This window comes from Desmodus rotundus, chromosome 2, assembly GCF_022682495.2.
Source record: "Desmodus rotundus isolate HL8 chromosome 2, HLdesRot8A.1, whole genome shotgun sequence".
NCBI classification, from domain to species: domain Eukaryota; kingdom Metazoa; phylum Chordata; class Mammalia; order Chiroptera; family Phyllostomidae; genus Desmodus; species Desmodus rotundus.
In genome coordinates this window covers 108190509-108204191 of record NC_071388.1, presented here as the reverse complement: position 1 = coordinate 108204191, position 13683 = coordinate 108190509, and the positions used below count along the sequence as shown (strand labels likewise).

The window sequence follows — 13683 nt, the reverse complement described above, 5'->3', positions numbered from 1 at the left end:
TGTCTTGGAATTTTGTCATTTTAATTATGATGTGTCTTGGAGTAGTCCTCTTTGGGTTCATCTTGATTGGGACTTTCTGTGCTTCCTGGACTTGTGTAACTTTTTATCTCATCAAATTGTTGAAGGTTTCATCATTATTTTTCAAACAGGTTTTCTGTCCCTTGTTTCTCTTCTACTTCTGGTACACATATTATACAGATATTATTACATTTCATGTTGCAGTCTTTTCCATATAATAATAATTATACGGATATTATTACATTTCATTTAGCACTCTTTCTGAGGATTCCTCCTTTCTGTTCAACTAGGGGTTGTGTCGTTGTCTTCCCATTATTTTTGAGACTCTTCTTGTTTGCTTCTGCTTCTAAAATTGATCTGTTTTGACTCCCTGACTTTGTGGTGTGAACTTGTATGGTAGGAAACCTGTGGGATTCAGTGGTGCAGTTTCCTTGATGTTGAACTGGATGCTCTTTGGATGCCCTTTATGCCATTTATGTTGGCTCTCTGGATGTAATTGGGTTTTGATTGTTGTTGGGTCATTTTTTGGTAGGTCCTTCCATCCAGCTGGTTGACTGAGATTTACTCTGCCCGCCACATCTTTCATGCTGTTTTGTAAGTGCTGCCAGTAGAAAACCCACAAATCCTGAGAAACACCTGCAAAAATAACTCCTCCCCACAATCCCACTACCAACAGCAAATGCACTAGTATTGATAAGGGAATAAAGAGATTAAGACTATTATAAGAAAGGGAGTGAATATGAAATGACCTACTGAAATTAAAATGATTTTGAGAGAGTAGAGGGAGGAGCACTAATAAAGTGTTGGACATTGTAGCAATTTGAAGAGAGAAAGTAAAATTTATATCATGAATAAAAGGAATGAAGAATGTGGTTAGGTATATGAGAAAGGATGCACATACTATTAGATTTAAACAGAAATTAAGGTAAGGTGAGGAAGAGAAAGAAAAAGGACAGAAAAAAAAGTGAATAAATAATAAAAATATAGCCTTGGCTATTGTGGCTCAGTGGATTGAGTGCCAGTCTGAACACCAAAGGGTCAATGGTTTGATTCCCAGTTGGGTACATGCCTGAGTTGCAGACAGGTCCCCAATGGGGGCACGCGAGAAGCATCCAACCACAAACTGGTGTTTCTCTCCCTCTCTCCCTCCCTTCCCCTCTCTCTAACAATAAACAAATGAAATCTTAACAAAAAAAAAAGTTAAGAGCTGATAATTTGTTTAAAAAAATAATATGAGCCAAATTGGGGAGAAAGATCCACCACAGCTTTACTAATAACTAATGAGCTAAAATTAATATAGGTGGGAATGGAATAAGGGCAGGGGGGAGATAGAAAGAAAAGCTTAAGAGATTTCTAGAGGAATGGGAAGTGATTTTGAAATGATAGCGGGAGAGAGAATACTCAGAGTGAGAAACGAAAACCAAGGTAAGACATGGAAAAATTATAATTTCAGATGAAATGGAAAACAAAAAAGGGATAATAAAGAAAAATAAAAGGGCAGGGTGAAGGAGAAAAAGAAGAGAGAGAGAAAAAAGAAAAGAGGCAAAGACACAGCAAAAATAAAAATTTGAGTTCCAGGAAAGAGTAGGAGAGGTGATTGGTAAAATTTAAGACTTAAAGTACAAAACTAGTGAAGATCTAGAGATAAAATTGAAAAAAAGGCAACAACAAAACCCTACTCACAATCAACTAGCAAAGATTGTTAAAGGTAGAGAGAGAATGCAGGTATTTTAAGAGCAGGAAAAATGATGTGAGATGACCATTGACAAGAAAATTGATTTTGTGAGGTTGGGCAGGGGAGAAATAGTAAGAGTGCGGGGTGGAAACAAGTTGTAGCAAGAGACATAACAAAGTTTAAAATGAAAATAATGAGAGGAGAGAGGAAGGTAAAATGGGGTAGGAGAAGGGAGGGGCAAAATATATGAATTGAAATAAACTATAGTATAAAATTTAGTGACTTAATTGCACAAACTTGATGGGCCCGAAATGAATGTTAAAAAGCTGTGCAGGAAATAAAATATTGCAAATCCTGGAGAAGACCACTGTGGATTTCGTCTCGGGAGCCTCTAGTATTTACCACTATTTTTTCTTTCTGGGTCCCCTCTGGTGATGTCAGATGTTGACCCCATCTGACCTTAGGCAGCCTGTTGGAGACTTCCAGGGGATCTACTGTCTGTGGCTGTCTCCTTCAGTTGTTAACCTAGTCACTCTGCACTCAGCAGTGAGGCTTAAGCACCATAGGGTGGGGCAGAATTCCTCCTGGTGTTTGGGCTATTGTTTCCCCTCAGGCTGCTGCTGCCTGGAGAAGAGTGGTGTGCCTGAGCAGGACAGCTGGTGCAGTATGTGTGATGACTCAGCAGTGGGATTCTGGGGTCTACTCTTTCAGTTCTCTCCCCAAAGCTTACATCCCCAGTGTCTCCTCAGGGGTCTCTATCCCGCTCTGCCCCTGCCTTTACTGGAGCCCAGTGTAAGTGGTTTGAAATGAAAATTTGTGTGTTGGCCCTTTTAACAGCTCTGTGTGTCTGTCTCCAGCCGTCTGTCTCTGGCAGAGAGCAACCGTGCCTGTTTTTGCTGATGATTGTTATCTGTGTACTTTTTGGGCTCTGGTGCTCTAGGCTGGGGATCCCAGCTTCGGGTTTAGACCCCACTCCTCTCAGGTAGACCCAGCCGGCTGTTTAAGTATCCCGCTGACCCTGCTGCCTGTGGGCACCCAGCCAGCCTTCTCCAGTCTCCACCTCACTCCTTACCAGTTAGGTTGAGCTCACGCTGATTCTCCTGTCAGTCTGAGGTTGTTCTGGCTGATTTCTCCACAATTTAGCTGTAGTTCCAGATTGGCCCTGGGTTTTGGTTAGTGTGACTTCCATTCACTTCTGCCATCATGCATCAGTCACTACTTTTTCTTTATAGCTTCTTTAATTTTAGTAGTTATGCTCCTGTTTCCTTGCAGGTTTCGGTAAGTTGGCTCTTCTTTTTATTTCCTAGTCATTCTAGCTACAAGTTTGTCAAGTTGTTGATATATTTGAAGAACCAGCTTTTGGCTTCATTAATTTTTCTGTTTTTTGTTCTTTTTTTCATTTATTTCCATATAACTGTATTTTGAGTCTCTAAGGTTATTGATCCATTCCCCCTAATCCAATTTCAAAGGTAGAAAGCTCATTGATGTCACTTCGTAGCCCTCATTCTCTATCCCTAGAGTGTTTTAACAAAGCAGTCAAAAGATATGGGCTTTTGTTTTCAATGAGCTTACCGCTTCTCCGAGCACCCTTTTTAAGGATTTGTCTCTGTGTCTATCCTAAATATCTCCTGCTGCAATTGAAGCCTGTTTCCTGGTTATGTCTTCTTAGGAATTGGGAGACCAGGAACTTAAAATAGTTTTAAAGTATTTTTCAGTCTTTTTTTTTTTTTATTAGGTTAAATAACTCTAGTTTTTTTAAGAAGGATCCTTTAGGTGCTACATTAGGGAAGAGTGTGTGTATACACCTTACCTTTCCCCGCCCACAGCCCCATCCACCATATTTTTAAGAAATAGGAAATACAGTCTTTGCCCTCAAGGAAAAACAAAACAACAAAAGTTGTTTTGTTGAAGAAATTATAAAATAGCTACAAAAAGCATTAAATACAGCCCTGGCTTGTGTGGCTCAGTGGATTGAATGCCTGCCTGCAAACCAAAGGGTCACTGGTTCCATTCCCAATCAGGGCACATGCCTGGGTTACAGGCTGGGTCCCCAGTAGGGGGCACATGAGAGACAACCAGACATTGATGTTTCTCTCCCTCCCTTCTCCTCTCTAAAACTAAGTAAATAAAGTCTTTTTAAAAAAATTTTTTAAAAGCACTAAGAACAGTATAAGGAAGTATAGAATTCAGATGCAAAGCAGGGTTTCTTTACTATCTTCAGAGCTTTTGCTGCTCTTTTTTAGGCTTTCTCTAGTTTCTGTGCTTTCCACTATAACTACTGCACCTGAGACTTGGTGAGTGGGTGGAGGTTTACCTTTTAGCTGTTATTATTATACTTTTGGACTTTAGATTAACAATGTAGTAACCTAATAAGTGCCAAATAGTACATTATTAGCATTAGCTGGGGTTACAAAGCCAAGCTTGAGATAGAAACTCTTTAATTAGCTAAATCCAAGCTGCCCTAAGACATTGCGGTTAAGTTTTCTGCAAGGAATCAGTGAGAACTACTTCAGTCGGCATAGAACATGGATGGCTCTATGCTATTGTGGAGTCATTAGTATATTTTGGACATTTGCATTTAGAACAGTAGTATTTCAGCCATATTTTGTAGACCAAGATGAATTTGCATTTTTCTCTGATGTTTCTTGGATTTTTCTCATTGTTTCTCTGTTATCTCATGTAAATTAATCCTTGTAGGATTGGCTGTTCTATTTTCTCCATTATTTAGCTTTTACATCTATTTCTTGACAGTTTCTTTTACATGTTTTTTCCTATACTGTCTTTCTATATTAGAGTCTTATCTTCTCATCTGTACTTTTGGAGTAACCTCCTTATTATTTTTATGTCCTTTTTCTTTACTTTCTTCTCAACCCACTTGAGTTTTAAAAATTGTATACTGTTTTTAACTATAAGCACAATCAAGTTACAGAGAATTCACCTGTGACCCTTTGCAGGCAATGTCCATTCTCCAGGCAACTATTAATCTACTTTCTGTCACTATAGTTTTGCTTTTTCTCAAATTTCTTATAAATGTGATCATATGGCATGTCACCCTTTATTCACTTCATTTACTTTGCATAATCCATTTGGGATTCATCCATGTTGTTGCTTGTAGTTTGTTTCTTTTTAGTGCTAAGTAGTCTTCAAGTGATTTAATTGTGACATTGCAGGTGGACGGCATAGTGGCTGCTGAGTATGAGCTGGAGTACCTCTTACTAGAAGGTCACTGCTATGATATCACCACAGGCCAGCCTCCACGAGGACTACAGTTTACATTAGGAACTTCAACCAACCCAGTGATTGTGGATACCATTGTTATGGCCAATCTGGTAAATAATTAGTACATTAGATGGTGATATTGAGTCATGTTAATTTGGGTACCATAATTTGTAATGGAGCAATTAGCATTCTGAACATGAGTGAGATGAAAATTTATGACTAACTTATGATAAAAATTCTAAGTTTAAACTTATAGATTGTAATTACATGTCACCTTAAAAGAAAACACTTTAGAATCTTCTGCTCTGAACCAAATTGGCCCCTGAAAATGCAATGCTTATGAGGCGACAACATTTTTCTTTTCATCAGAGGTTTTGCAGCTTCCTCACACATTAACATTGATTCTTCACTGAAGTACGGCTGAAGGGCAGGTTTCTTGGCTTGACTGGCCTGTGTGTTGCTAGTGTTTCTAATATGTAGATTTTTTTCTAGTTGCATTGATTTGTTAACTATCTTATTTAAGATACAGATGACTAATATTTCAAAAAGGAAATAACTGTCCCTCAGAAACAGCATTTTGATGTTTCAAAGAGTACTAAAATTTGTCTTTTCTTCTTGTTCTAGGGTTACTTTCAGTTAAAAGCCAACCCAGGAGCTTGGATTCTCAGACTAAGGAAGGGACGTTCTGAAGACATTTATAGAATCTATAGGTAGGATTAAGTGATGCAGGTGCATTTTTTTTTTCAGAGCATTTTGCTATGAAAATCAGCTTGAGTTTCATACTACACTGGCAGTTAGCCCGGGAATAAGAATTTAATTTATAGTCATATGTGTGATGAAACATTGCTTTTCCTGGAAATTAAACATGGGATAATTATGAGGTATAATTAGATAGTAATACTATGCAACTATAATAAGTATGGTCAGGTTTCAAGACCAATGTCAGTTCCATTTGTTCTTTATACAAATATTTTACAGTTTTATTAAATCATTGGGACCATGGTAGTTTAAAAAGAGAAGTCTCTGATGGAACTGGACACCATTATGCTAAGTGAAATAAGCCAGGTGGTAAGGGACAAATACTGTATGATCTTACCTTGAACTGGAACATAATCAAGAAAAGAAAAAAGCAAATAAAATATAACCAGAGACATTGAAATTAAGAACAATCTAACAATAACCGGAGGGGAGGGAGGAGGGGACAGTGTGGGGAAGGGTTTTCAGGAGCCTACTATAAAGGACACATGGACAAAACCAAGGGCGGGGGGTGGAAGCAAGGGAGGGATGTGGGATTGGCTGGGGTTGGGGGGAGTCGTGGGGGGAAAATGCAGACAACTGTAACTGAACAACAATAAAGTAATTTTTAAAAAGGAATAAAGAAGTTGTATAGAAATTATACAGAAAGAAAGGTATTTATTTTAATAAAAACTTATCGATAAATTCATAAAAAAATAAAAAATAAATAAAAAGGAAAGTCTGTTCATTAGCTGCTAAAGATACTAAAGACAAGACAAGAGGCTCAGCAGTTACTTCTAGGGGTTAGTGTAGCTCCCCCACGCAGGGGACGGTAGAGAAGAATCCAAATTGCCCCCTCATCTTTCCTCAATCTTCACCTTGCAGAGATACTGTAGGGGAAGAAGATTTTATGACACCCTCCCCTAGAAACATTTCAAGGATATAGAAAAGGCTTAAGATAACACTAAATTCCCTCTTTGCTAGGAGTTTGTCAAGATAGCAATTTCCAAACCAACTCTCTAAAAGACTTAGCTCAATTTCTACTTGCAGGTCTTTTTAAGAGGAGGGAGAGCCTGTTGTGTTCACCGCATCCCTCGCTTCCACTGCTCTGCCCTTCCACCAAAGGCCCCAGAACAGAGCCCTTGATCTGATCCCATCTGGTCCCTTCTAGGCTCATTTCACAAATGAGCTTTCCTCCTACTCCACACCCAAATACTCTCTGTAGCAATTGACCATGGTGTTCATGAGGACCTTAGATAATTATGAGAGCATTCCTGCAGGCAGCATCACACCCAGGGAAATCAAGTGACAGCTAGGAGAGGTCTGAGAATGACAGAACTGTGAGTATCCCACCAAAACTCAGCTCTGCTCAGCCAATCCTGACACACCCCAGACTAGATTTAGTCATCACAGAGGTACATCGTAGAACCCCCCACACACACAGCTGCCCAAGGAAGCTATGCTGTTATCAATTCCTAGCAAAAGAGGGGGAAAGAACAGACATTACAGATATGACAGACCCTATCAGAAATGTCAGCTGATGACAGTTACACTCTATCTCTGGGTCCTACCCGAAGAGCAGCACCACAAAAGGGCATGATGAGCAGAGAGATTTGTAGCTGGATGTGCAGCCCTTGAATTGCCAAGGGACTCAGAGACAACACAGCTCATTTTCCTATGATTATGTAGGAACTAGAAGACAGATTACCCACTCCTACATTGAGACCACTCCTGAGAGGCTGTAAACACTTTTAGCTAAAGTGTAAAACACTTTTAGTGTTTTAGGGGTCATCATTCATCCCCTTATTAGGCCTATTTGGGGAGAAGGAGGCACAACCAGAGTGGGGTTTCTTCCAGGCAGACACTCACAGGGCAGCAGATCCCCACTGTCACTGGGGCAGGCCAAACGTAGCTAAGAGGGTAGACCAATCCTGGGCATGAGCAACACCGTAGGCATCACTCTGGCTTAACATAGTGCCAAACACAGTGTGCTCCAGATGTTCTCTAACATGGCACCCCCTTCACCCCAAGGGCCCTGGCTTTTCCTCTCCATGTTCAAGGCCTCCAAAAAGTGTTCCAAAGCCTCCTGGTGAGCCCAAAGTTGATGCAGCTGATGACCAGGTTATAGTGGGACCGTATCTAGCCAGGCTGTAGTTTGGGGGCACAATGGTATGCACTACTACTTCCTCACTCTGGTTTCCATTCGTCAGGGTGGCCCCTAGTTTATTCCACAACAGATAGTCATTGGGACAAATGTTGAGGGTAGCTGTGAAAGAGTCCACCACTTGTCACACTCCTCATTCCGCTTGAAAAGGACCCCCTACCCACAATGCACATCAGTGTGAGTGGATGTAGGGTCCAGGCACTCAGCTACCAGGAAGTGCTCTTTCACCTCAAGAAACAGGGAATCAGACAACAGAGATTCCAGGATGCTTTTGCTGAGGCCCAGTCCTGTGCCACTAGCCCCTTCCCTGGCACCACCAGATGGGCATAGGCCATTGTGTAGTGCAGCCTATCTTGCAGGCTGTCACAGGCCTGTCGATGCAGCCAGTGAGATCCATGCTGTCCAGCTATCTGGCTTTACCTCCAGATACTTCTTCAGTGTGTTGATAGCTAATAGTTCTTGTTCATTCTCTGCCTGGCTGGTACCCAGATCCTGGCAGGCATGTGCTTAAGGTCCTGCTGCACTGCCACCTCAGAAAGCAGAATAGTACCCGGCAGGATCCTCCTGAAGTCACCACAGCCCTTCCACGAAAAGCTGGGGGTGGTCACAAAGGGGCCTCTTCAGTTTGGCACCGTTATCATAGGACACATCAGTGAGGTCACGATGGTCAGAAACCCAGGGGGGAGCCTCGGCATCCCATTGGGCCATCTCCTCCAGCTCTGCCTATAACTCTGTAGGCTGACCCGGCTGGTTCCAACTCCTTACCAAGATTACATGTCTTTACGGGTCTTGTGAACTCGTCAACCCAGGCATCTCATGTACCTTCAGAGTTAGGCAATCTGGGGTCATACACCTTGGCCACAAAGTCACTTTGTGCTGCAGATCCTCCTCAGGATGCTGATCATCATACCAGCCATCAGTGGCAGCTGTTTCTGCAGTTTCTCGCAGCCACACTTCTCCTCTGACTGTTCCAGAGAGTCTTCAGCCCAGCAGGCAGGGGCACGGACAAAGGGTCTGTAACTTCACAGATGAAATCTTGGGATCAGTCAGTCTCATCATAATTACATCCACAGCACCTGTAGCTGCAATACCATGCCCCACCACCCGGCCCAGTTCTCAGACAAGGCCAAATCTGCCCCACCAGGGACTCTCTGGGATGCCAGGCAGAGACTTGACTGTTCTGTCTCTCACATCTCTGCCCAGACATTCTTCTTGAAGGTTTGAGTGGCACGGGATACAAGTGGTGCAATCTGGCCCTGGAGGAATTTGCCCACCAACTCAACTTCAGAGGCAGCCCTTAGATGCCATTTCAGAAGCTAGGCTTCCTGGCCAGGGACCAAGCCTTAACCCCTCTTGCCAAAGGGCCTTGTCCTGGGTCAAGTGCACAGCCAGCTTCATGAGTGGGTTGACTACCCTGCATTTGGCCTCTGTTTGCTCCCACATTGCCATGGTGACTGCTAGCTCTTGCATCATGTCATTCCGCATGACCTTTCAGGGCACCTGGCGCAGGCTGGAGAGGGAGAGGAAAAAATGGGGCCTTCATGTTTCATCTTTCAGTCATTCCTTTCTGCTACCAGTATTCCACAATCAGATCATCTGTTACCGTGATGAAAACCATAGGCAGATGAGAAATTGAGTCATTTTAAGAAAGGAGAAAGGAAATAAAGAACAGTCAGACTTTCTGCCTAGTTTATTTCTTAACCCTGAGTGAGTTGCAGGTGAGCAGTTTTTGTGCGCTTAAGCCATGAAACCTTGGTGCTCATGCTGGTCCTTCCTGGTCTGTAGTCCTTCCTGGTTGTGAGTAAGGACTCCCGGTGCATTTTGTCAGGAGCCAGGTTTTCACTTCTAAGTTTTGTTATAAATAAAAAAATTACACTACCTTTATAAAGGTATGGTCTACATTCTGCTTAATACAGTTTAAATTAGTTGTAAGCTATGTGAAAAGACTTTGTGTCAAGTTATTTAGGGAATGATTTCCATTAGAGTTGTTTAAACACCGTCTTGCTGTGTCTTCATTTTAGCTCCATAAGATCTTACCTGACATGTGAAAGCCATGTGAATTCTTGCATGTTTCTTACCCAGGAAATAGAAGACTTTCATCTTGTAATAACATCTTCATCGTAAACAGATTTTCCTCCAAATGATGTTATTCCCAATAGGGTTTTGCAGAATTTTAATTTGTCATAAGAAGTTTATCTGTTCTTCTAAACCATTTTTCTTCCATGTGTCCTTTCTCTGGCCACTCTCCTCATTCCCGAGGAGTGTGGTAACCTTCTCTCTTCCTGCTGCCTAGGGCTCCCTGCCTCCTGTGCTTCCTGTTGGATATTCCCAGCCTCTAGAGTGTCTCCTGTGCTCCCTTCAGAATCTTACCTTTGACTGAGAATCCTACTGTCTGTGGGATAACAGTGAATCTATGTTCTTTGATCGCTTTCTGCAGCTGACACCTTGAAAATCAGTGGTTAGAAATTTTAGGTGTTACAGTTCATTCATAGGGAAATGTTTTGCCTCTTCTGCACTGTCTGCCTGCAAATAGAGCTTGTGATAGGTCTTCCTCCAGAGTGTGGACACCAGATTGAGTGCAGGGCCTAGACTGGCTCATGTGCCTCCAGGCAGAACAGAGTAGATGCCTTTAAGAAACTCTGAGGTAGAGCCATGCTTTGCTACTTGACCACTGAAAAGAAGAAGGAGTATGTTTCTGGTGATTGTGCAGAGTGGCCCATGGTCCAGGCACTCCTTCACTGAAGGTCCTGGACTTGGCTCATACCTTGTGCTCATAGATGGTGGTTAAGTATCCATGATGCACTTGTCAGCACTGGCACTCTCTCACTCTGTGAAAGGTAATTTCAGGGAACTCAAGAAGGAAGTTTGGGCTGTGACTGACTGGAATTCTCAATGTTTAAAGGATAGAGATTTTTGACAAGTGCTTTTCTGTACCTTGAAGGAGCTTCCTGCAGGTTGTGAAACATTAATTTGTTCTGAGAAACTCCTTTATGATAAAATGATGGACAAATATAGTGGATTGATGTCAGAGCACTTACTTTATGTGAGAGCTGTGATATGTAACGTCCATCTTGACTTTCTCCCTTTTCTCTCTAAGCCATGACGGGACAGACTCCCCACCTGATGCTGGTGAAGTTGTTGTTGTCCTCAATAACTTCAAGAGCAAAATTATTAAAGTGAAGGTGAGTTTGGTATATAAGGCAACTGATCTTTTAGAGTTGGTAAAAGTAGCAGTATTTTGGTATTCAGTAGCTATTATCTAAAAATATGTCTTGAAACCAGCCCCAAACTTTGTGAGGGGATGGATTGGTTAACTCCAATAATAATGCTATTGTGATAATCATTTCACAATATATGAGTACACAGAATCATCATGCTGTATACCTTAAATTTATACAATGTTATTTGTCAATTAAATCTCAGTAAAGCTGAGGGGGAAAGAAAAAGCCCAAGACTTCAATTCGTCTTTGGAATTTCACTGTAGTGTATAAAAAACCGCTGTTTTAAATGCAAAATGTCTTTTCTAAATATGCATTTGTGGCCTCAGCTCAGAGAGTACACCTTTTGGGTAACCTCAATGAGCAAAACAAGTCTCATTTTAGAAAAAATGTTTTCATAGGTATTGTATTCTTATGTAACCACAATTTACATTGTTATCAATGACTATTCTCAGAAAATTGAGGAGAATGCCAATGAAAATTTTACCAACATTTATAAATGGTAGCTCATTTAATTTCTTCTCACTTCTATTCTCAGAATTTTAAAGTTCTTAGTGCCTTAAATTCAAAAGTTATCAAAAGGTATTATAGAGTAAATACAGACATACCTCGTTTTATTGCACTTTGCTTTCTTGTGCTTCACAGATGTTGCGTTTTTTACAAATTGAAGGAAGATCCTCCACCAGTAAAAAAGATTTTGACTCACTTTATTGAGCTACTCACTTGATTGTGGTGGTCAGGAACTGAGCCCACAATTTTTACACATGGTAAAACCTAACACAGACCACACATGGTTGAGCTGAAAAAATGGCCCCTGTGCCATAGAGAAGATTCTCCTGGCTCTGTACTATTAAATCCTGAAAAAAGACTGTGACATGAAATGACTTCTTCCTAACAGAACTCATGTAGGCTGCACTTATACCCTAGAACTTACTGTGTTAGCTTAGTGAATTATACTTGTATTTTTACTCAGACTATATTTCACAATTGTTTGAGGTTTTTTGTACATTTTTCAAACTGAAAACAGTTATTGTCTAATTAAAAGAGATTGCTGTCTTCTTACTTAAGGTTTTATATGATATGATGAAGATACTTCTGTTGAATATATCTGGCCTCTGAGTGGGTTGTACATGCTTGCATGAGAATTAGTTCCCTATTGTTGGCACTACCCACAGTGAAAACCAGTTTAATGCCTATTAAACCCAACAGGAGGAATAAGATTCATCATATGTGATTACAGGTTCAGAAGAAGACGGACATGGTGAATGAAGACTTACTGAGTGATGGAACTAATGAGAATGAGTCTGGATTTTGGGACTCCTTCAAATGGTATATTGGCATAATAAAAAAGTATTATTTTTAGGAAACATTGTTATATAAGCAGCATCTCTCCCTTCTTTTGAGCATAATGATTCTGTCTTGGGCCTTTCAGATTTGGAGCCCTGTGCAGCCAAAAATTGCCCTTAAATTTAGGGTGCACGAATATTTCCTACTGATAACAAAAAGTTAATGTCCCCACACAGTGAAGTTCCTTCTCCTCCATTTGTTGACTCTTGGTTGTGCCTGCTCTTTGGAGGCCTGACTGATCATTACTCTGTTGACTCTCCATTGTACTCCCTGCATTCTGTGGAAAAGCCTTTGTTCACCCTTTTCCCAAATTCGTTCCCCTGTGGGGTGGTATCTTGGCCATGTGCTCTCTCTCCCCTCACAGTGTAAGGGACACTTGGCACCTGGTCCTCTACACTGGTTTCTAGGGAAGGAGCAGGGATGGGAAGACACTGTCTTTTGAACTCTCTCCTACAAGGGCTGTGTGTCTTACCTTTGTTGTTATAGGGGCTTCACGGGAGGACAGAGCACTGAGGCAGCGAAGCAAGACAAAGATGACATCATTAATATTTTCTCTGTGGCATCTGGCCATCTCTATGAGCGATTTCTTCGGTTAGTCATGTTGATTATTTCAATATAGGCAAATGAATTTGTCAGTGTTCTTTTTTAGAGAGAGGATGTTTTATGGATTCTCCCATTATACTTCTGTGTATTTGAAGCACTCTGAGGGTTATGAATAGATTACCATAAATATTTATTTTGGTACGGCTAACAGCATGAACTCAAGCTATATAGTAAATGCATCTGTGTGGATATGACAGGGATATAAATTTTTAATATCAATGTGTACACATTATAAATAGTGGTGTTTAATTGGTCTCCAAGCATTGCTTAAACTACAAATTAAGAGGTTAATATAGAGAATCAAAGTGGAACAGCACCATGGACCCGCCTTCTAAAGATTCATAGGATTTTAGAGCTGGGGCGGGGTGGGGGTGATCTTAGTTGTCATATAGGAGCAGCTCTGTTTTATAGACAGAGAATCAGGGTGAAGGGATTTGCCTGACATCACACAGCCAGGGTCAAGGAGAGGCCACTGGCTGGGGCTGGTTGATGCAATGGTTGCCAGGGGGAAAGACTCTCAGGAGTGCCTTGTGGTCAGTGATGAGGAAGGTGCCTTTGCCTGGGAGTGACTTTCCTAAGCCAGGACTGTTATTACTTTTAATCTCCCACTACAAATCTAGTATAGCAAATAATCAAAATGTCATTTTACTCATGTTTTAGACCTCCTATTTCTAAGAAATAATATCTGACCTAAAATAGTAATG

At 41.1% G+C, this 13683-nt stretch overlaps 1 protein-coding gene and 1 pseudogene across 3 annotated transcripts in view; one reads left to right on the top strand and one right to left on the bottom strand.

The window, feature by feature from the left end:
* The window catches only part of UGGT1 (UDP-glucose glycoprotein glucosyltransferase 1), a 213073-nt gene that overhangs the window by 187543 nt on the left and 11847 nt on the right, over window positions 1–13683 (top strand). For all 3 annotated transcript variants that reach the window (XM_053918537.1, XM_053918538.1, XM_024569684.3), the window contains 5 exons: window positions 4864–5022; window positions 5537–5622; window positions 10909–10993; window positions 12270–12358; window positions 12863–12967. In XM_053918537.1, coding sequence (XP_053774512.1) covers window positions 4864–5022; window positions 5537–5622; window positions 10909–10993; window positions 12270–12358; window positions 12863–12967 — 524 coding nt within the window. The remainder of the gene's footprint in view (window positions 1–4863; window positions 5023–5536; window positions 5623–10908; window positions 10994–12269; window positions 12359–12862; window positions 12968–13683) is intronic.
* On the bottom strand, window positions 6491–9337 carry LOC112313105 (peroxisomal targeting signal 1 receptor pseudogene; annotated as a pseudogene).